The 26,444-nt window shown below is 39.3% G+C and overlaps 1 protein-coding gene across 2 annotated transcripts; it reads left to right on the top strand.

Moving 5' to 3' along the window:
• The first annotated feature begins 1,963 nt into the window (after positions 1-1,963).
• On the top strand, positions 1,964-26,352 carry SLC6A4 (solute carrier family 6 member 4). Of its 2 annotated transcripts, XM_082328279.1 has the most exons (15): positions 8,054-8,163; positions 9,751-9,951; positions 10,171-10,775; positions 11,523-11,657; positions 12,464-12,683; positions 13,107-13,245; positions 13,603-13,737; positions 15,619-15,722; positions 16,420-16,547; positions 16,915-17,027; positions 17,813-17,944; positions 19,058-19,157; positions 19,447-19,547; positions 21,586-21,753; positions 22,518-26,352. In XM_082328279.1, the coding sequence occupies exons 3-15, from the start codon at positions 10,313-10,315 to the stop codon at positions 22,590-22,592; spliced, it is 2,013 nt and encodes a 670-aa protein (XP_082184405.1). In that variant the 5' UTR covers positions 8,054-8,163; positions 9,751-9,951; positions 10,171-10,312; the 3' UTR covers positions 22,593-26,352. The 2 variants fall into 2 exon arrangements, with proteins under 2 accessions (XP_082184404.1, XP_082184405.1); XM_082328278.1 differs by lacking the exons at positions 8,054-8,163; positions 9,751-9,951 and adding an exon at positions 1,964-2,550.
• Positions 26,353-26,444: the final 92 nt, after the last annotated feature.

Raw genomic sequence — 26,444 nt, 5'->3', positions numbered from 1 at the left:
GCCTCTAAATGTAGTCTGATTCCTAACTAAGCAAAAGATGGGAACAAATAAATACTTTAGGATTTGTTTGTTTTGTGTTATTTGGAAGATTGTTCCTATCCTCTTATTGGCAATGAATCAGAGACATGCTTGCAGAATTATTATTAATCTCTTCTTAGTACAGCTGGTACTACTATTATTAGGTAATTTGATTGATGCTTCCCATTCTTATGCTGGCATCAGTAACTGGAATCTACAGCTGCTTTATCTGTGGAGAACCGTGGAAGTGTTTGAAGTTATGTCTTGTGTAAAGTCCTGTTTCTTCCTTTTGTTTTTTCATATTTTCCCTAAATCATTAGGATTTTGCCCACCGATGCACAGAAGACTTCATGAAATTCTGGAACTGACTCTATACAGGACCCAAAAGTTTTTCACATATGGGGTAAATAAATGTCACAAAGTTGAGGGGTCTGCCTGAAATCTCAAGTCTGTTATTTCTATTATGCCCCAAAGGCTCCAGACTGTTTGGCAAGAAATTAAAAAAAACCATGCTGCTGCAGAAGACATTAATGGAAAAAAAAAACCAACTGAACAAAAAGGCCAGGATAAGTCATGAAAGGTGGTTTTGTGTTCTTAATATGCTGTTTTTCACATTACAGCTTTGTATGCCCTACAAAAATAACTAAATACTGACATTGGGTGCCACTCATGTGAGCAGATGAAAGCAATTTAACCGCAAGTGTTGACCAAGATGAATGGTATGCAATAGTGTTTCAGAACTTGTTAAAAGAACCTACTCTGAGCAGAGACTAAGATAGAGAAAAACCTCAGAGAAAGGTCATGATGCCCCTAAAACTTTTAAAAAACCTATAGAATTACGTAAAGAGCAGAGGGACCCAAAGCCCAAAGTAGAGAGAACTTACTTCTTGTAAGAGGGTAGAAGAAGGAAGTTTAGAAAATCCATTCCAGTCTCCCAGCAGTGGTGAGCTGGAAATCTGTATGAAAGGGAAGGCACAGACTCCTCGTACCATCCCTCCTCCCAAGAAAGAACAAGCCTGCTACCCAAAGCACGGGGTCTGATCCACAGATGGATACTTACGCAGTAAAACATTGTACTTCGACCTTCGCAAAGGTTTAGTGAGCGAGGCACGGCGGTATCTGTCCTTGCAAACCCTTCAGAATGGGACAAACCAGGGGGAAGGCTGTGACTTATTATAATATGCAAGGACACTAACTTGTGGGGTTTTTTTTTCCTATCCGCAGCTAAGCAGAGATTAATGTGACCAAAACTGTTTACTTTGGAAAGAAGAGTACAGGAGGGGAATTCAGCACAGCAGAGAGAAGACAAGTTAGATATTGCTAATGTCACTAAAAGAACAATGAATCTCTAACACAACTGAAGGCAACAAACTTAATTTGACAAAACATTTTTAATACACTGCCTACAAGAAGTAATGGGAAAGCAAAAATTATTTTAATACAAGTCTCCTTAATATTTGCTATTGCAATACCTGAGCTGTCCTTGAGATGGTGCAAATCGCACGCTGCTGACTGACTGCTGCTATCATTAAGGGACCAGAAGACAGAAAAAGCAAAGTGCTAATTATATCCCTATGCTTTTCAGTTTCCAGAGTTTGTTTTCTTTTCAATTGTTTGGAACAAGTCTCTGAAAACTTGCAGCCACTTACAGCAAAACTGCTGTTGCTCTAACAATTAGCTATTCTTATTTGTCCCCCTTCTGGTTTTCCACTTCCCCCCCCAATCCGCCACCTAAACTATGGCACTATTTCGTTGGCCGGTGATTTATGACTTTTTATAAACAAATTGTGAAGTCTAGGAATGAAGAAATCCTGGATGAAAAAGGTCGGAGAAAAAGCATGTGTCAGAGGTTGAGTGAGATATTTCGAGGAGTAGTAGGAAGAAAGGAAATTACATGTTGAGCTTACTGAAGCAGCAAAATGCTTTTAAAGAATTTGTGCTTAATGCTTTAAAACAAAACTAAACCTTATTTCTTTATTAAAATAATGTAAATGTTCAGCAAGAGAAATTACTCTTTCCAAGCCCTTTTATTGTGATAATATCCCAGTCCTTCCTATCTTTTTGTAATCTACAGACCCACCTGCAAACTTGTAATTTACCGACTCCCTCAAAACTTCCATCCTGTTGTCTCTGTCATCATCTCGTTATTTATAGCGGTAGTAACAGCCAGCAAAACTGTCCCTTACCAGAAAAGCTTCCCTCCTTCTCACTCTGCCTTCATTGGATCCTGCTCTTTTGAACTGATCAGAACAGACAAATGTAGCCACCCACCTCTAGGAGGAAAACTGAGCTGCAGCCCTGGTGAAACATAAAGTTTATTTGACTAAAGTGACGCAAAAATTCTTAAAGAGCTCTTTGGCAGCAGATTATCTGAAAATCAGACCATGTGAGGGGGATTGGTGTACAAAAACCTCACCAAGATGCTGAGTTGCCCACAGGCTGAGTTCCCGAGGCTCTGAAGTAAATGTGGGTGAAGGTTACTCGAGCTTGGATAACTCCAAGGAAAGCGCTTCGAACCCATCCGAAAGACAGGTACTTTATAATTTTGTTTTTAACACACTGCTATCTGAAGTACTCTGTGAAATTTAGACAGACTCCTAGACAGCTGTCTTCAGAGCCTACCTTCTGCAGCAAGCAGATACTGGACATTCATTAACTTTCACTCCTCCTTGCCTCTTTCAACTTTGGTTATAAAATCTGAAATACTAATGATAGTCTAAAACATGTATACTATATTTTGCTTCATTTTGAATTAACTTTTAGGATCTTAGATTAATTTCTACAACATTGGAAAAATGTACATCTAACAAAGCTTTTTGGGGAAAAAAGATGCATTGATTTTTGGTGAAAGTTTGCTTTGACTTTTTTTTTTTAAACTTTTAATGTTTTTTCTTGCTTTTTTGATGTTACATGCTCTATTCCGTCTTGTTCAGGCACTTGTCCAGCAGTTATGAATGTTGGGAGTCAAATGCCTGTAGCAGAACATGTTATGACAATCTGAAGTTAGAGTTTTGGCAGTCCGCATAATTGCATTACGAACATGAAGTTCATTTAAAATTTACAAAAAAGCATTGAACTATAAGGAAAAATAAAGGAAAGACGCAGAATCTGAAGAAAAAAAAATCAATGCAAACTGTTATTTACTTTTAAAGGGTAAAGTAAGCTTTATTATCCATATTAAGTTATATTTTAAGAGGTAAACTGTTCCAGCACAGTAAATTATCTAACTCAATGGGACAGATTTATTATAAGTAATAAATCTGAAGAGTATGTTGTATATATATATTTAGTCAATCATGTTTACTGCTGAAACCAACTGGCTTGCTGGGTTAGTTTGCTAAGTAATATGGAAGTTTAAGTGAGGAATGCAATGTAATTGAATATATAAAACAGTCATGGAAAACATGTTTTGATGTGTTAAGAAAGCCTGGGGAGAAAAGGATCGTGCATTTAATGGATCTGGATTCTTGGAAACGTTGTGGAATTTTTTAAATGCGGGTTGTTAGCTGTCAGGCATTTTACCAGGGAAGGTCTCATACACTTAGGCTTCATCTTCTCATGCTTTTGATGACTGAATTGACCATAATTTTCTCGGAGAGTACTTTGTAAACTTGGCATATAGCAAATGACTGTTGTGGGTCCATTTTCTATTTGGATAGGGTGTGATGAATTTCAAATGATTATATAAATTAAGAAAAACTGCCCCAAAACTGGAATTTAATAAAACCCCTAAATTATTCCCGCACGTAGAATTGTGCAGTGTGTTTAAGCTCTTTCCTGCTTTCCTCCATGGAGATATAAACCACCAAGTTTTCATTAGGAACAGTATTAAGAGCCTACAGAAATGTTCGTTCTGTATCCTGGTGCCCCTTCTGATGCTAATGTTTTAGCTCTTTTCCAAAACTGTGTATTTGCAGCTCTGTTGATCTGGCAATCTGCACCTTATAGAACTTATACAACATAATGAAGCCCATCTACAGGATAAGTGTTTCATCAGAACTTAAGTAGAACTTGGAGCCTGAATAAAGGGGCTGTAATTTAGAGATAGCCATTAACAAGTCTCCTTCAAAGAAACGTCATCTGGAAACAATGGTGACTGTTTCTTTCCTTTCTTTAGGTAAAAACATTACAAACATAAGTATATGCATGCTGGCACATATGTGCAGCTTCTCTTTGACTTGAGTCTGCAAACAGGTCTTTTACTTGAAACACCGTGCCTATTTATTTGCCTGTGCAGAATTATATTAAGGAACAGTGCTCTATTTATTTGGTGATATTTGCTGTGTTATGACTCTTCCGTCAAGTTTATATAAATAATTTGAGGAAGAATACAAAAGGAATATCATTCCCTCCGAGTTTATCTGTTTCCTTGCACTACATATGGACACTCTTGAGCCATAAAATGCATTTTCTTCCCTCCGCCTCTTCAATTTGGCAGCATTCCCACTACAATACAGTGTCTGTCTTCTCAACAAATTTTTAAAGGTAAAATCTCTCTTTCCTGCTGACTTTTTCGATTTCAGACTGAAACATGGACAAGATTGTGGCATAAACCTCACAGTACAGGTTTATATTCCCCCAATACTATTGCTTTCAGAAGCAATACTATTTTCACATCTTACCTATGTTTAGCCTTATCTGGGAATACACGAGTTAACTGGGGAGAGCTCACTACTTGTGCCATTCTTACTTTGGTAAGTAGCCTTTTATTCTCCCAGAAGGGCCGTTGTCTCAGTGGGACTACTTGTCGAGTACAGTTCTGCTCTGTTTTAGCAAGAATGTGAGCAAGCCCTTGGAGAACGGCAAATATTCATATACAGGATCCATTTTGTCATCTACATACTGCAAGTTTCTTATAAAAAGGACACATATTACAGGGATGTGCAGAAGTACCCAATCCAGTTGCATTTAAAATCACTGGATCAGACCTGCTGTGTATGGAAATAATTCACCGGACACATTAATTTCAGTGGGTTATGATCACTCTGTACCAAAGTCAGTTTTGATTCCCTTAAACTAGACTAGAGAAGCATAGCTAAAAAAAAAAATCCTGAAGAAATCTGTTTTCCGTTGTTGAGGGGTGGTCTAGGTATAAGCTTATATCTGCTTTGCACCTAATACCTCTGATTCTGCGGCTCCCAGCAGCCCTGCCAAAGCTGGGACTCTGCACCTTCTTACTATGTATTTATGAATATCAGTTTTTGAAATCTGAAATACAATCATCTGTCACACTTGCTGTCAGCTCGCCTAATGGAAACAAGCTGATAGAAAAGGATATTCTAGGTGCTCATTTTTTAATGAAATCAGTATATGTGAACACAGTCAAAAGCAAAAGGCATTAATTTTTTGCATTATGAACTCTAAATATGACTCGTATGAAAAACAGCAGGTAAAATTCATCATAATCTAGTGCAATCTAGTTTAAAGATTTAATTGGCTGAAATTTTAATTTTCTAACAACTCCTCACAGTATGGGAGCATCTGAGCTATGCTGTAATAACTTTGATTAAAGGGTTACCCCTGGCCTGTGCAAAATCTGAGGAAAAATATGAAGCCTCTATACTCCTTCACACCACACACGTAGCAAACCAGGCACGCACTAGCCCACAAAGGCCCGTCAAAAGGAATAATCTGTACCAGGTTCTCGCTGTCATCCAGGTCACGTACCTCCCCTCCCGTGCAAAAAGACAGACTGGGACTGTGTGAGGAGATATGGGTGAAGACCAGAAATGCTTACTGCTGTATTTATCAGAGTCCAGTACCTGGAAACACCCAGGTACATGGCTGTCGGAGGGTCGTGGTTGATATTGGGGCTCAGAGGTGAGAACAGTACCTACAGACAAACACCACAGCCCTTTCCTGTGTGGGATGCGTGATTTCTATCTCATCATACAAACTTCTTGCTTGATTTTCTACATGAAAGTCCTTTTCTTGGACTTTACATACAACTGCCTGTGTGAACTGCATCTTTACTGCAAGGTGTGATATGCAGTCAAGCAGCTACATAAATTCAACAATCATCTTAAATACTTTGTGATAAAAGTGAGATTTAGGGCAAGTTAACAGAAATCATCTTAATGTTTGATTCTGCTTGCCAACACTGTAGGCTAACTATTTCTCTTAAGAGTTCAAAGTACTTGAATTCTTTGCAAGTGCTAGCATGTGTAAATGGACAGAAGTAAGGCAGATGGAGGAGCAGTGTGAGTGATAGGGGTAACGTGAGCTTTGCTACAGGAATGCAGCTGTATCCCAGTGAGTGGCTGGGACTCTGGCAAGCATTGGTTTATAGAATTAGCACATGAAAAAAGAACATAATTTGTATAAAGTGCAATATATGCAAATATACAAATTTTGCAACTGTGCGAGTTACAATGATGTATTTGATCATTTGGAGACGAGTAACGACTTCTGTAGTTGGGCGCAGTGAGGCTGAATGAGCCTTGTGCTGTCAGCGCTGCCCCGCCTCAAATAAAGTATTCTCCAGATGACTTGAGGCATGAAGATTTGCCTGCCTTGAAGCATCTGGTAATTGCTGCACCTCAACCTAACAGTTTTAATCTCCTAGACACATTAAAAGTCAATTTTCTCCTTTAAAAATACACAGAACAGGAAAATAATGTTGTTTTAAAGTGCTGGAAAGATTTGGTTTACTACATGGCAGAGCATTAAAGGAAAGGGATTCCCACAGTGCCACGAGAGGTCACTGCATGCCTCAAGAAATAAACACGGCGATGACGATACATCAGTTGTGCAGCTCCCTGCTCGGGAAGGAACCGGACCCCAGGGCAGGGATGCTCCTTGAGGATTGCTTTGACAGAGGCAAAGGAGTTGGTTTTGTGCATCAAGAGACATACAGGGCTTTTACAGTGCTGGTTCAAGTTTAGCTCTGTGTGGGAGTAACCAAAAATTATAATTAAATTAATATTTGGCTTATGTGAACTGCACTGTTGGCTTCAGCCAAGCTCGTCGAAACACGTCTTCAATTATCCATCCTGGTGTTTTCAACAAACAAGCAAAGCAGGGAATAGTTGTGGGGGGGACGCTGCTTGTTACAGGGTGCTCCTCCGGAGCAGAGCTGAGGGTCGCTCCTCTTCAGTCACTCTCTGCGTAAGGAGCGGTGCAATTTGCAGGGCTGGCAGCACGGCACCTTTCCCGTGCTCCCGCACAACGCGGCGTTACGGAGATGAAAACTGCCCCTTAGAATAATCTCTGTTCAGAGCTACCGGGGAGGGAAAAGGTGCTGACGTTAGGGCCTCTCAAAGGAGCAAAGTGACGTCTACAAAACACAGATTAAAATGAAATGGAGGCACAGCTATCTTTCTTTTTTTTTCCTTTTTCTTCCGTAGCTAATTACATTGGTGATAAGAAGCCAATGTCTATTTATGTAAGAGCAACCTTTGCAACAGCTCAGATTGAAAATAGGTAATAAACTGCCATTTCTTCTATCATTCACTGTCGTCATTCTAGTACCTGTAACTACTGAGAGATCAGTGCACAGAGATGTAGTGGAGGCGGAGGTGGGCCAAATCCTTCACTATTAGCATAATTTTCCCCTGGATATCCTCCCTAGTGGTCCTAGCCTACTTCTCAACCTCAAGAGCTCTCGTTCAGCAGCCATTTGCACTGTTTCTAGCAGTTACAATTCCTTCAGATGTTTTTTTTTTTAATTGTAACAAGAGGGGGGGAAAAGGTACAGTCTCCCACAGTTTTTTACAGCATAATGAAATCTTCTGATTCTGTAACTGTTCTGTTTTCATGTGCCAGCTATGCCGCTGTGAACACCACTGCACAGCTGTAGAGTCCCGTCACTCCAGAGATTTCCCAGGGTAGCTGACGAGCTGTAATTCTCTTTCAGAAAGGAAGAGTTCGAATTCCAGCTGAAGCCCCTGAAAGCTCACACATCATTTTGCATGTTTGAGGCTCAAACTACTGAAAATTCTACAAAAATAATTAAGATAATGTGATATTTCTTTCCTGTGGTCTGCAGAAGACCAGAAGGAGTTTAGATCTGGAGAAGACAACGATCTTGATTGTCGCAGATCCGGGAAATCAACAATACATTCAATGACCTCTCCTCAGTAAAGAAAGTGCCAAGAAGTGCAGAAATAAAGTGTTTTACAAATACAATAAGAGTTTAAGTCTCAGGTATGGAAATGCAGTCTCGTGAGATAATGCAGTTAAATCAACATCCTTTACTGCTTTCCCATATTTGAATAAGAGGTGTAAAGTCCAGAAGGGCTCAGGTTACTTTTCAATATTCCTACCTTACATTTAACATGCTCTATACAAGGAAAGGATTGGTTGTGGCCTTTCCTAGGATTTTTATGTTGCCACCAGTGGTGGTAGGACTGTTTTCATCTACACAAGCTCTTTTGGGACATTTGGAAGGTTTTGGACTCCAAGGACACTCAGTTTTTATAGTTTTGCAGGTAAAACAGAAACTCCTGTTCTTTGTTGTTGCGTTTTTCTCCGGAACTCTGAAGATGTTTAGGTCTTTGTGGATGATTAACTAATGGTAGCGAAGTACTGCTCTTGTAAGAATTCAGCATTAATGATGCACTGCTTGCTAGATGATGAAAAGAACATTATCTGGGTAAAGACAGAATGTAAGCCTGAAGAACTAGAGATTTCTGAAAGTTATAAACAACACCTGCAAGAAACTTTTATCTCGAGAACATCCTCCTGTTTGCTCTGCGGCACGATAACTTTCCTTCTCTTTCTGCTTGCACTGATAAATGTTTAGGAAGAGGTTTAACAGTCTTTGCACAAGGCTGAAAGCTCGGAAAAACTTGAGTTTTAATAGCTCTGGCAATGAGCAAATTCTAGCAATGAGCAAATAATATCCCCTCTCTGCTTTAGTTTTTCCAACAGTTAAAAGTGAAATAATGTTTATTCTTCTGCTAGGATGTGACAATGATATTTACTGTGGTAAAATGCTTTGAAAAGGAAAATGAGATGTAATTATAATAATTTAATCTGTGGTGGCCTTGTGTGGATTGTGTAACACTTTGCTAGCTATAAAGCAAGGTTACTGCCCCAGGGAATTTACAGCACAGAGGATCAGCTCCAATTTCAATATTTTGTTGAGTAAGGGCAGCTGGGCATTTACATTACCTGAACAAATGAGCAGAAAACAAAATATGACCCACTGAATCACAATTCTTTTTCTGTTCTTTTTGTTCTGAAGGAAAAGTTAATTGTTGTATACTTTTTCTTTATTTTGGGATGGTTTCTTTCGCCTGGATTATGCTTCTAGCACATATGAAGAGGGCAGGAAAAGCCAGAGGTTCTCCCAGTGCCTGATTTTGCTGGCGGTGGACGGTAGAACAGGAGTGGTGCCCACCGCTCTTCCCGGGGCTGGAACCACAGTGTTAGCAAATCGAAACAGGATGAAAGATGCCTTTATTTTCCCAAGGAGTGAAATAAAACTGGGGACAAGTTTTGTCCTTTAGACCCACATGTTAGTTCTTACTCAAAACAATCAAATTGAAGTTTCCTGATCTTTTTTTCCTTGTTATTATTAGCGTTGACTGAGCCTCAAAAGTTAGTTGATGCAAAAACACTGAGATTTAAATACTTTTCTAAACTTTCGTTTAAGCCTTCTAGGTCTGCAGCTAAACATAGCAGACACTGTGGGATTTCTGAAGAAAGGTGGTCATGAAATGTAATTTGTTTATCTATTGTTATCTCATATTTGTTTAATTCTTTTCCCTTCATACTGGGTGAATCTAGAAATTGCCAGTAGAAGTCACAGGATGAACTTACGAAAATGAAAATACAAGCCCCACTAAACTTTGCCCTCATTTTTGCAAACTGGGAGTCCAGTGTTCAGAGGGAGAACATGGTACCAGAAGACAGCAGGACTGTGACTGCCTGTGAGTTGTCCAACAATGCACAAAGTCCAGCAAATCTGCCTGAGAGGTTGTAAGCCAGGTACACCAACTCCTGCTGTAGGAGAGGATGATTGATTGCTTCCTTCCTTTCTCTGTACAAAATCCTGAATGGATTATCTGCTAAATGATATGCATTGCATGCTGTGATGGTTAATTACTTCCAAAAGTATTTTAATCACCGAATCTGTCAGCTGTAACTTGAAAGCTACCAGCATCAGTAAGCCCTGTAATGGATTTTTAACTATTTTTCATTTCTTAGATGGTGTTTGTGCCTTCAGTCTGATGGATTTAAATACGGAAGAGGAATTTTAAAAGTGCTGGGGATACGCTGGGAAGACAAGCCACAAGGGGACTCTCTGCTGCTGTCCATCTGCAAGTGATTGGAACAAATCTTGGAAAACATGGAAAAAAAGACAACAAGCAATGAGACTGAGCCGCTGACTTCCAAGAAAGATGTCTCAGACTGTAATGAAGGAGACGATTGTAAAGAGAACGGACATCTGGTCAGGAACCCTAAATCTGCCCTACGGCTAGTGGAGGATGGCAATAAAGTCCATCCCAGCCAGGGGGATAAAGGGGAGGCAGCTCAGATCTCAAATGGTTATTCGGGGGTTCAGAGCTCCGTTCCCTGCAATGGCATGGGAGAGGTGGACGATGCCCAGTGCACTGCCCCAGCAGCCACAACCACCACCACAACCACCACTTCTACCACCTGCGGAGCAGAAGGCCAGCAGCAGCTGATGGAGCTAGAAGACAGAGAGACCTGGAGTAAAAAAATTGACTTTCTACTCTCTGTCATTGGATATGCAGTGGATCTGGGAAATGTGTGGAGATTTCCTTATATATGCTATCAAAACGGAGGAGGTCAGTGACTAGTTCTGTATGCTGTTCCTTAATGCTGAACTTCCTTGCTTATAAATGGATGAGCTCAGTGGCTTATTTTAATACCGTATATAACAAATGACTAAGGGGAAATTACTTACTTTGCAAGCAGACTGGAAAACCTAAATACTGGGATAGGATAACTAGACACATTAAGATGGAAGAAAAACTATTTAGCAAGAGCTAAAAAGTCAGTACAACTAGAGGCTGAGAGCTGGTTAGGTGCAGAACCACCTTCCAAGAGAAGAGACTCAATCCTTGTCCCAAGGAGTATTTAAAATCAGATAAATCAACATGTCAAAACACTCATCAGGAATGCTAGGTCTTAGACGCACTGGCATTTCAGCCAAAATACAAATCTGATCAAGGAGATCTCGGAAAAGACTTTTGTCTCCCTGATGTAACAAAGGCATTTTATTGAAGAAATTAATTATTTTCATCTGTACCCCATCTCACAATTGTATCCATTGTAGGCAGTACAGTCTTGGTGAATCCTATGTGTACGTGTTACAGAAATGTGAGAAGTTTGGCCTGAGTGTTGCTTCTTATTCACACTGCTGAGTAGTTACTCGTATGAGAAAGCCCATGGTAATTCAGTGTGGCACACTGGGTAGGGAGGGGAGATGCATTTGCCCTGTGGGATAAAAGGAACTGTTGTTTATGGAGTGCTGGTACTGTTGGAAGAGAAGTCCTATGAAGAGTTGTAATCATCTGCTTGCTTTCTTGCAGGAGCGTTCCTCATTCCTTACACAATTATGGCCATCTTTGGAGGGATTCCTCTCTTCTATATGGAACTAGCGCTAGGACAGTACCACAGGAATGGGTGTATTTCCATTTGGAGAAAAATATGTCCTATATTCAAAGGTAAAGAAGGGAAATGGAAAATTACTAGGAACTTTCTGAATAACTGGAAGATTTTCCTATAAAGGTGCAATTTCTGAAAAAAAATCTGAAAATCTCATAAAACAAAGTAAGTCTCGTTCTACGCAAGATTTTGGCTTTACAAAGAAAGCTTTCATAAAACTTTATGTACATCTGCAAAGGTGTGTGTGTACTCTCATATACACGTATAATGTTCAACTCTCAAATTGATTAGATAGAGGCCAGTCTACTTTCTCTGACCCAAGCCTGAAAATATAAAAAAAAGAAAAAAAAAAGTAATTAATAAAGTAAGTGAATCCAAGGCAAAATTAAAACCAGGAAAGAATAAAGATCTGCTATTTCTATTACAAAGATATTACAAAGAAATGATTCCCCATCTTCAGCCTAGTCTGTCAATTGCTATCCTACCACCAAGTCTTTTAGAGTAGAAGGACCTGTTCTTTACGCTCGTTTACTCCTGCTCCTAGTGTTCTAGCTCTGGTCTTCTCTTTTTTATTTACTGAGAGTGCAAGATGCCTATTTCTAAATTCCAGGAATTTAGGAACAGATGAAAAAAACTATATAAGCATATTCTGTCTTGCTTAAGGATGCATTTTTGGAATCGGAGCCTGAGTGTTTCCGAAGCCACAAGAAATTCCAGTGTTGTAAACACTTGAGCGGGTATGTGTACCTCCTGCAGAGCTGCCTTAGACAGTTACTAATTGCAGTTGATGTGATAACCAATTCCTTCCTTTTTTTTTGGCCTAAAACTTACACTCACTTCATGTAATTATTTCCTGCCTTACTAGGAATTGGCTTTGCCATCTGTATAATAGATCTTTACGTAGCCTCCTACTACAACACCATTATGGCTTGGGCCTTTTACTACCTCGTATCCTCCTTCACGGCGGAGCTGCCATGGACTAGCTGCACAAATGCTTGGAACACAGGCAACTGCACTAACTACTTCAGCAAGGACAACGTCAGCTGGTCCCTGCACTCCATCTCTCCCGCAGAAGAATTTTATACGTAAGTGCATGTAAGTGAGGACAGTAATATTAGAGAGAATGGTGGAACATGTAGCAAGCTTTTCTTTGGAGGGGGAGCAGGGCTGTTTATTAATGGTACCCTCTTCTGAACTATTCAAATAACTAAATACTTGTAGGCGTATGTAAGCTTGGGGTGTATGGGAGGGTACTCTATATTTTAGATCAGAGGTTCCCAACCATTGTCAGCTGTCATCACTTATCATTTATCATCACTGGTGTACCATTAATACCAAACTTTTAATTAAAAAAAAAAAATCCAAAATGACATGACTCTGAAGGCTGCTTATCAAGGCTTCAGGACTACTTGTGATGCTCAGACCACAGTATGGGACTGCTCAAAGCATACTTAACAGAAGCATTTGTTAAAAAAATATCTATACTGTGTTTTTCTTTCCTCTTTCAGCCGCCAAGTTCTACAGGTCCACAGGTCCAATGGGCTGGATGACCTGGGGGGCATTAGCTGGCAACTGACCCTCTGTTTATTGTTAATCTTCACCATTGTCTACTTCAGCATCTGGAAAGGGGTCAAAACATCTGGCAAGGTGAATGCAAAAGCAAGACAAATCAACTTGGTACAGTCTAGTCTAGCAGCAGTTCTAAATGAGCCAATTAACTTGACAGAGAATTATCTCAGATGATTGTCTTCATGCCAGGGATTATAGGCTCATGTATTTGGGAAGCGACTGCTACTGTTATCCAAGTAATATATAACAGCAGTAAGTTACGCCACTGTTCTCTGGACAAGAACAAGCGTGGGTATAGATGTGCAAATTGCCTGTTTACAGACCTTCGGAGAAGTTCACATGAAGATGTTATAAATGCTAAGAGCTATAATAACTCATTATCACCTGTTAACTTGCTACCCATGGCAAATGCTATCTTACTGTTTTCCCTCACAGGTGGTATGGGTGACTGCCACATTCCCTTACATCATACTCTTTATCCTGCTAGTGAGAGGTGCAACTTTGCCCGGGGCTTGGAGAGGTGTCCTCTACTACTTGAAACCTGACTGGCAGAAACTCCTGGCCACTGAGGTAAAAAACATTACAAAAGGGTAGAGATTTGCTTTTAGCCGATCAGCATGTATATACTTCAGTCTCTATTTTCAGCATAAGGGCATGACTAAACAGATGTCTTAGCATAGACTTAAAAGCCTGACTCCATGCTCTTGTTTAAAAAGTCATGCTATTCTTTCCATAATTATAAAGATTTTTTTGAAGATTAAGAGTCCACCATTGATTTAGTTTGAACTAATAGTAGAGTTCCCATACAGTGGCTGAATACAATTAGTGGTATGATTAGAAAGAAAACAAGCAACCAAACAATTTTTCGCCAGGAAAACGGTGAACAGCCTGACACTGAGCGAGACGCCATGATTGCTGCTACACTGCAACAAAATCCTGTACCTATGACAGTCACACTGGGCAAACTAAATTTACTAAGCCCTAACAACTGGTCTAGCTGCAGGTTTTTTGGCTGTGAGGGGATCATTACACTTGGGCAGGCTTTTCCACAGCCCGACGGTGTCCACAGTTGCCCATATTTAAATAGTGCAGGTTACTAGAGTCAAAACTTCAGATCTCCATCCTGTGACAAGCTTTGGCAGATAAGCCCAAGGAGACTCTCTGTAGCCACCAACTAAAACATGACTCAGTAATGCATGTAAGTGCATGTGGAGAAGGAATAAATCAGTTAGGCCTGCATACACCACCAAGGTTTGGAAAGAAAGGAGGAATGAGGACAAGACTGAGCTAACCAACAAACCTCAACCATTCCAGTGTCTGATTCAGCTTTGAACTCTGCAGATGACAAGTAGTCCATCAGGCTCAAGGCTGCACTTACTTCACTGCCTATGAAAGTGTCTAGTGAGGAGGGTGATGGAAAAACCCCAAAGCAATAAATACTACAAATACAAAGATTAAAAATTCTAACGTTTGCAAGTCTGCTGCTGCCCAGCTGATATGGAGAGTTTTGAATGAAGAGGAAATGAAAAGACACCAGTCTCTGATAAAGCAGCATCTCCAATAAGGGACCACATCTTCTGAAAAAGCAATAAAGGGCATTGATATTGTATTAGATGTATCTGAAGTGAGGACAGCAGATTGCAATCTGTGTGCTGGACGATGACAGAGCTCTGCCTGTGGATGATACAGGACGGCCTCACACGATGGAAAAGAATATTAGAAATGAGTTGTAATGAACTCCATGTTTCAATCAAAAGAGGAGAAATGAATGAGGACTTTCACCTTCAGAAAGAGAACTGATATTGTACTTTAGGAACACTACTCATTAAGGCTGTGGCCACTTTTCAAGTACAACAGGCTTTTCATAACAAGATCATCACACTTGCATCTGCCGTGGCTACAACAAAGCTGAATTGAGTCCTAAGGACTAGAACTGCATCCTCACTGTCAAACGTATTTCCATAAATCTAGGAAAAACCTGGGCAGTGATCATCTGCTACTTAGCCTGGAGGACACACAGCCAAACACAGGACTATGTGTCCACAGCACACAGAGTTTGGAGGAAGATGGGCCAAGCCCACTGCAAAATCATGGATAGAAGGTTCTCTGTACGTAACAAAACTGGTGTTAAACTGATTGCAGGCAAAACGCTGTGAATTCATCTGAGATGCTGTCAGAACTGAAACTGCCAGTGAGTACTTACAATAGTGTGAAGAGATACAACAAGCACAGCATAGGCACTAAAATTATACTGGATATTTACAGCTCTCACAGATCTACAATAAATATTCATATTTCAACATGCTCTCTTAACAAAATGTTTGTTAGACTGGGACTAGAATATAGGCAGACTAGTGAAACATGGTTTTGTAGGGCTACGTGATATTCTGAATATGCCAAACTCATTCGATCTGTTCATGTAATTTTTTCTTGATCTTCAATATTTTTCAGGTTTGGGTCGATGCAGCAGCTCAGATTTTTTTCTCCCTTGGTCCAGGTTTTGGCGTCCTATTGGCTTATGCCAGCTACAACAAATTCCATAACAACTGCTACCAGTGAGTTCTACCTTATTCTATAAGTAAAATTGAGTTAAAAAAATGTAACTGTGGGTATCTACAAAAAAGAAACACAGTGCCGGTGAAAGGCACTGAATTGTCAGACCTGTGTACATACAAATCAGACAGAAGCGTAACAGAACAAAAGCCCTTACTGAAAGAACCTGCAATCTAAAACATTTCTTCTGTGTTGGGCCTACCCTAATGAGAGATTACAGCAAGGAGTCTAAGATGTAGAAACCTGCCACAACAAAATGGACTAAACCCCTGCCAAACAATCACATTATAATTATTTCACCTCAGCAGTCAGCTAGGAAATGACTTTAGAGTCTTGAGCTGAAAGGTGATTTATAATTGTTTCCTTCTCATCTTAAAAAGCTCTATTTATAACTTGTAAAATAAAATTCTCAACTCTTTACTATTCCTGTAGTAATTCCTACTTTTTAAAAACACCAGTATACATCCAGCATTCAATCCAGTGTCAGACTAATGTTACAGCATCTGTTTGAAGTTGGAGAAGAAAAAGTTGTGGGTTTGTTTTTTTTTCTTTCTTTCAAATCTGCTGCTTGCTTTTTTCATTGTATTACCCTAGTTTTTGTAGGAGTCTCTCCAGATCAGTAGCTCACTCCATCTGGTAGTGAACTATCCTTTCTAGCAGATGCCGATTCCCTGATATGAGCTAGGTCTTCTGTTGCAGAGATGCTCTGGTTACCAGTACCGTGAACTGTGTGACTAGTTTTGTGTCTGGATTTGTCATCTTCACTGTGCTGGGATACATGGCTGAGATGAGGAATGAAGATGTATCGGAAGTTGCCAAAGATACCGGTAGGCTAACTTTTTGTACGCATCCCTCAAACTGCTTCTAAGATAGAATATATTTGTATATTATCTTCTAGATTGAGAACAGTCCAAAACAGGCAAAATATTTAGTATGTAATTCAGGATAGTGACTTACTTTATGATAAGGGCACTGTTATAAATATACATTACAGCTAAATAATTATTCCATAAAGACAGCATATAGAAGTCACATGGCATGCAGCTTCACAGACGTGGTGGTAACTGCACACTGCAAAATAGCCTGGGGGGAGAAGTCTTCCCCTGGAAGGGAACAGGGTCCAGTGAAACAGCCTGTCCTCCCGGCAGCAGCACTGCGCTAACAATTACCCCTAATTCTCTGTTCTGATATCAGGACCCAGCCTTCTCTTCATTACGTACGCCGAGGCCATTGCGAACATGCCTGCTTCCACTTTCTTTGCCATCATCTTTTTCCTGATGTTACTCACGCTGGGATTAGACAGCACGGTGAGTAGACAGCATGCGAGACAGCGGACCTCTCAGATATTTGCCTTGCCCCCACAAACATCAGAAGAAACAGAATTACAAATATTGCACCATCGCTAAAGGGTTTAAAGCAGGATTGGCATCTCCACGTGCCTTCTGTAAGACAGCAACTATTACTGCAATTCTGACCTAAATAGGCCTAAATAAAATTAAATGATTTGTCAGTGTCATACTGTGACAATTAGTAACAGACCTGGAAACACAACCAAAGCACTTGATTCATAAACACCTGGTTGAATGCAGCCTTCCAGGCTCCTTCTCTCTTGTACTTGTAAACTTACAAAGCAATTATTAAATTCTGAAGTTTTTTCACACTAATTGGATTTAAGAGGTGGGAATGGGAGGTGGCCTTCTCAACAGCACTGTGAAAAGGAGATGTTCTAAAAACTTGCCCTGTGAGCCCGTTTTTACAGATTGAGAATTAGCTCCTTCCAGGAAGGCTAAACTCAGCTGATTCACAGTCTTGGCTCTACTGAGCCACCTACCACTTATCAGCATCCGATGACTTGTAATATAGTACTTCCTCTGGATGATAGGCACTTCCTACAGATACACGAAGACTAAACCCCCACCTTAAAAAGTTTAAAAGTTCTGAAGAAAGACCGTCTAAACAACAGTCACACCAACTCTACAGGCAGAATAAAGCACCAGTGTTCAATGCTTTAAAGCTCCTTTAAGCACTGAAACATACCTCAAAGCGGGTAAAACTGCCCTCTATTTTCCAGTGATTTTTCCACGCTTTCCAGTTTGCAGGACTAGAGGGAGTGATTACGGGAGTACTGGATGAATTCCCGCACGTCTGGAGCAAACGCAGGGAATTGTTTGTCCTTGGTCTGATCATCATTTGCTTTTTGGGGTCATTAGCAACCCTGACATTTGTAAGTATTTTACCCATTCCTCAGCTTTCCTTACTGGCAGTTTCCTGCAGATGACATCTTGGAGAGGGTAGTATTTTTTGAAGAGAGTTTCCAGAAATCAGATTAAATCTTCAGCCTGTTTCCTTTATGCAGTAGAAATCTATATTTGGAATGAAGGCGAACAGTATGTCTCACTAGGAATGTGTTGCAAAATGACCCTATTGCAATTCAGCAAAACTCTAATTTGCTACACATCATAAATGACACAGCCGCTGCTCCAACTGCTGAATCAGTAAGCAGACAATCTTCCACATTGTGTATGTGGTTTACTTCTTGTTCTCAAAAGCTCCACGTTTAAAAATAATATGAATTGTTATTTTAATTTTTGCAATGTTTGAAATGTATTTTGAATTAAAAAAAGAATGACCAAAAAATTATCTGGTAGAAAATGCTGTAATTGACTGTTGCTGTTCTCCAAAAATTTCCAGCAATGAATTTCTTAGATCTTCCTCATCGAATCAGGCCAGAGATCATGATCGGTCACACCAAACAGTCCCTGTGGGGCTTGTGGGATTTCATTTTCACAACAAGCAACATCGTGAATAATGAGTGTAATGACCATAAGGGACAAGGAAAAAATACTTGGCTTTCCTGTCATGTTTCACTCCACTTGCTCATTTATGTGCAACTTCCTTCTCATTTAAAGCATTTGCTGTAAGAGGAGACTTAGTTCCTCCCCGAGACACAACGCTCTCCTCTTTCATCTGATTCTAGATCCCAAATGGAAAGAAAGCGGAGTAACTCCCTATTTGTTTCCTGCTCAGTAACTATGACCCAGGTTGAAGAAAGAAGCAGCCATTACAGAAGGCATGCAAAAAGCCATCCCATCAAACCCCACCAAATCTCATTTGTTCATTAAAACCCAGCTGGAACTGCCAGCAGATTCAGTTTTAGCTTTTCTGCATGGCACCCGAGAGCAGATGGGCAGCACGCTCAAGGATTTCACTGGCAGGAACTGACTGAATTACCCATCTGAGAATGCTCCGGTCCAGACGGAGGCAATAATAAACGACAGTATTACAGGATTTCTGTCTCTGGATCTTTGGTTTACTGATAATGTGATCTCCTTTCTAGGGAGGCGCGTATGTGGTAAAGCTGTTTGAAGAATATGCCACTGGTCCAGCTGTCCTAACAGTCGTGTTTCTGGAAGCAGTTGCTGTGGCCTGGTTCTATGGTATGTTTACTGCCACGTTGACAAACAATGCGAACCCAAACTCCTTTTCACAAATTCACCGATTACCAAATCTGTGAGAATTAATTGTTCTCTGACAGAAGTACAGTGACGTCTAACAAGAGCTATAATTCAGAATAATTAAGGATTTAATGTAATTAAGAGCCATATGAACAAAACAGTCTTTCATGATGGATTCTGCATTCATTTGCTGTGCATACAAAATGCTGTGCATCTACTTAAGTAAAACCTGTATCTGCTGTCACCGCTCTCCTCCCACTTGTCTCCACAGGCATCACCCAGTTTTGCAACGATGTGAAAGAAATGGTAGGCTTTACCCCAGGCTGGTACTGGCGAGTTTGCTGGGTAGCAATTAGTCCCATCTTCCTTCTGGTGAGTTTTATTTATAGCTTTTTCTTTCCAGCACAAGAAAATTACCATTGAACAAAGACTTCCAAAAGCTTAGTTACAGAATTTTCTTATGAAGTTCTTTCGTAACAATTCTTGTTAAACCAAAAAGCCTCAATTAGTGAAAAATCCAATACAATGCTGCAAGGTCTTGTCACTAAATCACTAATTTTGAGGATTTTTGTAGATGAGCTAGATAAATAAGACTGGGTTCTGAGTAACTCCCCTCCTGCGTTCTCCTGAACAAAGTTACTTTGGTTACTTTATATTTACCTCAGCAAAATGAAGCAATAAAAGGTGATGATGAAACATACTGTCTGGGGAGGAAAACCAAGATAAGTAAACACACTGTCTCAGCAACCGCTGACTGACAACTTTAGAATATTCCACTTAAAAGTTACAGCAGTTAATTGCAGCCTTTATAAATCTATAATTCAGAATTGGAAATACTGTCCCAATGTTTAACTTGGCAGTGTTATTGTTAACATATTAACATAAAGAGTTCATTTCCTGATCCAAAATTAGTTCATGCTTTATTTTATTGTTCCTAGCCTTAGTGGGAGCAGAGCAGGTCAAGATGGAGTTTATGAAGCACCGAACGTAGATTTAAGACCGACAGAGTGAATTCAAAACACTTGTAATGATCAATGCACAATTAACAGCTTTCATTTTGTTACCCCTAGAAAAAGAAAGGAAAAAAAAAAAAAGCTAAAAATAAGTGTAGCACCACAAATAATTTTTATACTACTGTCCTCTTTGTGATCCTAAAACAGCAAAATAAACAGAGAGGAATACAGCTCTGGTGATGCGGTTACTAGGCAGAGCTATTTGTATTCTCTGTGGAAACTCAACTAAAATAAGGAAAGCCCAGAAGGTAATACGTTATTTCTGTATGGAAATTTTGCTGGTAATCCTGATCTTCTGATGACACTCGGGGAAAAAACAGAGATCCTTCCAAGGATAGTCACAAATATTATTCCCGTAGTATTCAACTAAAAGTATTATTTATTGTTTCACAAGAAATTTTTCAGTCATGAAGGATATGCATGGGAAAATGATCTAACAGCATTAACTGAGCTGACGCCAGAATGCTATATCCAGACTAGGATTAACATTTGTAAAAGCTAGTCAAGAACCAAAATGCTATGGAAAAATATCACAGAAAAGATGAAACTTGTAGGAAAAAAGTAACAGTGAAAAAAAAGGAATCTGTATAGCTTATCACAGAGGGAAATGAAAGCTGATGTGATTACCACAGGTAAGTACTTCAACGGTGTTTGAAAGAGTATTAAAAGGGTCTACAACCCAATAAAGAACAGCATAAAAAACCCAACACCGTGGCTGCGAGTTAAATTCATACAAAGCAGAACTGACACTGATCATGATTAAATATGGGACAAGTAGCTAAGGGGAAACTGTACGCTTCCCATTTCTGGTGGCTTAAAATTAAGATGATGCCTTTCTGGAAGGGATGCTTTAGCTGGAACCAAGTTATAGGGCTCAATATAAGGGTAACTCAATGAAATTCTGCAGACTGGAATCAATCAATCTGATTTTGTCCATCTAACGTCTTCTTATCCTTTAAATGTACAAGTGTGGTCCTGAATTTTCTCTCTAATACTTCTTAAGCAAGAAACGCCACCATGTGTATTTATGGAACAAGCAACCCACATGAGAATTTTTACCTAGTCCTTTCAGTTAGTTGGGCTATACTCTAAAGCTCCTTACCTGTTTTAAACTTCCTGAAGGAAAGTCTGCATATCCACAAGTGGGTTTGAAGCTTTTTTGTGTTGTTTTTTTTTTTGGTTTTTTGTTTGTTTGTTTGTTTTTTGGTTTTTTGTTTTGTTTTGTTTTTTAAATCCATACTAATGTCATTGAGGATTTTTCACTGTTGACACATTTAAACCTTCTTGCGTCCTACCAATTTTTTTTAGTTCAATTCTATGGTGGGACACAGAGTTCCCTGAAGTAAGTGTGTGCCATCGAAATACAGGTATTCATACTTTCCTCTTTTGTTTTTCAGTTCGTCACTTGCAGCTTTCTGTCCAATCCTCCTGAGCTACGGCTTTTTGATTATAATTATCCCTACTGGACCACAGTAGTGGGTTATTGCATAGGAACCTCTTCTATCATCTGTATTCCAGTCTACATGGTTTATCGGCTGATCGTCACTCCGGGGACACTTAAGGAGGTATCCAGGATGCTCTGTTGCTTCTACTTGACTGTTAGGAAGGAGCTGACTCCTAGAAATATTATGTGTAGATTTTTCTAGGATCTGATGTCCTGGGACTTGGGGATTATTGCTGTTCTGTTCCTAGCCAGCTGATAGCTAATTGTCTTCTGCCCATTCTGCGTGATTCACAAAGCTCCCCAGGTCTTACTGAGGCCATCGACACATTCATATTAAATATTAAATCAAGTATTTTTTTTTAAGCTCTGGTGAACTGGAGGCTTTTCCTAGAAATCACACCAAGACACAGTATCATGTGAATGAGGTAGTGAAAGATTGGTTCCCTTGGGTATGTCTGTAAGAACAAGTTTCTTTTTCTCTCCCACACTTCATAAGATTTCTCTGCCATAAATCTGTGGCAGCCTGTGATGACATTTTTGGGATTTCTTCTAAGTTCATGTAAATACCAGTTCAGAAAGAATATTTTCAGTTGGCTCAGGGTATCCAAGTAAACTGCAAAGTCCTAAAGCATTAGTACAACATCTGTCAAACCTTGATTCAAATTATATGTTACAAATAATTAAAAAATAATGCTGTGTACTTCTGTTGCACCTTACATCTTCATAGAGCTCAGATAACAGAAGCCTGAAACATCCTTGTGTGGTTCAAGAGGTGTAACTCAAACCAGAGTCATATTTTTATTATAAATCCCTTTCCAAATGGCTGTCATGTTATAGATTATCTCCAAAATGAATCCATTTCTAATATTGATTTCTTTCCAACAGCGTATTCTGAAAAGCATTACTCCAGAAACAGCTACAGAAATTCCTTTTGGAGACATCCGCATGAATGCAGTATAAGCTAACCTGTTTTCTGGGGGCAGGGAGCATAAAACGTAACTTCCCCCATACTCTCCCCGCCAAAGAATTACATTTCCAGCTGAGACAACAAATGGAGGAGCTTTCTGTGGAGGCTGCGTCACTGACAACGGGCATTTGGAAACATGATGCCTCCAGCACATTTATCCAAGCAATTCAATGAAATCTACTGTGCACTTCTAACCAGACTGAACTGACTGCGAACTAATTCATTCTGGAAAAACGAGGATGTCTGTGTGCATGAGAATACCGCTACGCCACGCGTGGGCACTGGGGCTGTTGGAAAGTGTGTGATTGCGTAAGGCACCGTAGGATGAGTATCCGCGGGTAGGATTAGGTGTCGAATCCCAAGTCTGTGGCAGCACTCCTGTATCTTCCTCAATGTGATCGTTCGCACTGGGCAATGTCGTATTCGCTTCTAAGGTTCTAATTGCTTAAACTACATTGAAAAATACAAAAATATTTCTGATAGCCATACATTACTCAAGTAACACAGGGTTTTATAAACTAAAAAATAGTAAATTCCCTAGGTTTGTAGTGGAGTAGACAGAGGAAGAGGAAACAATCCTGAGCAGCACTATATACAGCTCTGCATACATTAGCACACACATACGGTAGCGTTACCTCCTTTTCATTTTCCGCATTTTGTAGATGGTAACAATTTCTATTAATTGTTTCTGGCATAACAAATACTACAAAAGCATTTTTTGTAATGTTGTAGGCTTCACTTTCCTTTAGACCTAATCAAGCCACAAAAACTCATCATGGGTTACTCGACAAGTACCTAAGTTGCTAGTGCTTACCATACTGCTTTCATAACTAAGCTAGATATTCACAAAATCATTGTCCTGACAGACCGCACACTTACACTCAAAGAAACTACAGACCAAGAATGAATTTTTGTGAGTTCTGATGCCAAAAAGTGGAATCTTAAAGATCTGCCTCTCTGCTTTGCTTCGTATTTTTTTTTTAAATTTAATTTCACACCTAACATTTGCTGGAGCCTGTGGCTTTTTCTATTCTTTCCTAGTACTGAACTAAAGTTTAGAATAATCCTTTTGGCTGGCTGACAAAAGTATGTTTAACAAACTATACAAACCTACTTTGAAGATTTATTAACTCATATTCTAATGTGAACACATTTGGTTTTCACCCTGAAGAAGAAAAGGAGGGGAATTTTTTTTTAAGAAGTTGAGTAGAGTTCAGCAGGATTGATTCTCATCGGAACTATTTATATTAAATTTCGAGGCACTGATATACAAATTAACTTCCACGCACATACTAACTTATTTATATACACGCTCTCCAAACGTAACTGCCCTTCAGACTGCAATTGCCAAGTCAGTTGGAGGACAAGAGTTTTGCTGCGGTTACATGGAAGTTTAGATAACCTAAGTAGGCATCATTTATGTAAAAACTTGCATTGTATTTTTACTCTACCACATAGATTATAACAAAAGTAAAATAAAATAGAGGATAAAAGTCTCTTTTGTATCTCACGGTCTACCTAGGTAACGTACTGCTAAAGTTAACAAGGTTATATATGCATTCATAGCAGCAGGCATTAAGAAGTTACATTGGTACGAAGAACTTAGGATGTTAGAGGAAAGCAGTGATGGTGTGTTTGCCTTTCGAAAACATTTTCATCGCTTCCACCAAGGTTCTCCTCCTTCGGTGTGCAGACACCTCCTGGAGGAAGGCCCCTTACGCTGCAGCTATTGACTTGAGTTCACTTAACTTTAGGTCTCAAGCCCAACTTCCAATAAGGAAATAACTTAAAGGGACAATGACGGTTCTTTTGGAACTACAAACAAGAGACTCCTAAACTGTTTTTAAAAAGGGAATATGTTCTAGCATTGCCACCAGAAAAACATAATAAATCTGTCTTACTGCACAGTTACTCATAAGAAATAGTTTTGTAGCTTATCCCTCAAGTATATCTGAAAACTACTTCCAAAACTGGCTTCACTGGAAGGAAAAGAGGAACAGTTTGGGAATTCCTTTCATGTTAGAAAGCCATTTAGAGTTACCAACCAGAAAATTACTGATTTTTTAAAAAAATAAGTGTTCTGCATTTATTAATTGAAAAAATACATATGAAATGTTAATGTAAGACAAATGCGGTACTCATATGTATCCAATATCAAAGTGTGGGAAATAAAGGAGAAAACGCTACCCAGCTTTTCCATTCTTCAGACTTGTGTTCAACTAACGCTTGATATGTTTCCTCGTAAATGCACAAGTATTTATATAGATAAATCTTACAAATGGATTTTTTTGCCAGACCTGATACTGTTTCATTCTAGGCATATTAAAAAAAACCAAACCAAACCAACCCAACCTCCCCCCTGCCACCAACCCAAAAATTAGTTCCAATTTTTAGTCATTTACATATACCCACTTGCAAAAGCCTCTTTAAACAGGCATTCTGCTACCTTTTATTAGGAAGGGTGAAGGTAGGGACAGAAATGGATGAGTTAAATGTGAGCATTATCTGTATCAAAGCCAAAGTTTCTCTTTCAGCCCTTGCAAACAAACTGAAACTGGGAACACTATTTGTAACAGAATAACTTGCAGAGTAATAATTGCAGAAGTCGCTGCTATTTAGCCTGCAATACTACTGATGTTATTTTTTTATATCAGCATTTGAAATGGCAAAAGATGCCAAAAAATGCATCTTTAATTTGTATTCTTTAAGACACTACTATACGATAGACATTGTCTTTCTGGGTGGTTTTAGCACAGAATGCTGAGCAACTTCCCAAGAAATGCCACTGTTTTCTAGTGGATTAAAACTCAGCCAAGAAGCCCTGATATTAATACAAGCCCTGCAACAGTCACGGTGTAAAATACGGCAAGGTGTCTCAGCTTGAATGTCTCAGTTGAAAAATGAGAACGATACATTCTGAGTACAGATGTACTGAGAGACGTGAAAGGTTTTTTTCATTATCTGAAGGTATAAAAAGCAATGTAGACATGCAAAGTCACAGGAAAAATATTTTTAGAAATAGGCAGTCCAGAAGATCATTAGTGATGTTAGATCTGTGCTCTCTTTTCACCAGGATAATCCAGTCTGGGACTTTATGGGAACGGGGGCAAGGAAGCCCTCCAGAAGTAGATTAAAAAGGCTGTTCTTTTCCTGAATAATACAAAGATAAAACACATCCATGTTTTCATTCTATAAAAGCTGAACTTGCAAGGCAGTTTAGTCCCCACTTTTTTTTATATGGCGTACTAGTTTGAAGTTTTCTAAGTCTTCTTATCATAAATTTGTTTTTCAGTATCTCTGTTTAGCTGAGTGGCTGAAATATTGAGAAATTGATTTCATTGATTTTTACTGTTGATTCTTTTTTTCTTCCTTTGACATATCCACCTGAGAACACTTAGAGTAACCAGTGTTCATCAGGTAGCTCAACAAGTAGCCATACATTAAACACTGTTTTTGTACAAAAACTAATTATATTGATACCAAATGGGCTGCACTGCAATTGAAAGTGTTTTGAGGCAAACAAATTCCTTCTCTTCAGCTCACCATCTGCTTATCTATCACACAAGTAAATCCTACCCTCTATTCTGGATAGTGAACAGGAATTTATGAAACTGGTAAATTAGGAATACGTTTGCCTTTTAAGCAAAGAGAATTAAACTGGAGTTTTAGCTGTACAGAACTAAGTATTCCCTCCAACCTGTACATGATGCACCTGTATTAATTTATGCGGCTGTTTAGTTACAAGTGTTGCAAGCTGATTGTAAGTCATCAGTATGTGCCTTGTACTGTAAACTGTTATTGTAATAAATTTAATATTCATAATCCATCTGCAGACGTCTCTTGTG

This window comes from Platalea leucorodia (genome assembly GCF_965183815.1).
Source record: "Platalea leucorodia genome assembly, chromosome: 16".
In the NCBI taxonomy this organism is placed as follows: Eukaryota; Metazoa; Chordata; class Aves; order Pelecaniformes; family Threskiornithidae; genus Platalea; species Platalea leucorodia.
Note: the sequence above shows the minus strand (reverse complement) of the source record. Positions and strands in the feature narration are given on the sequence as shown.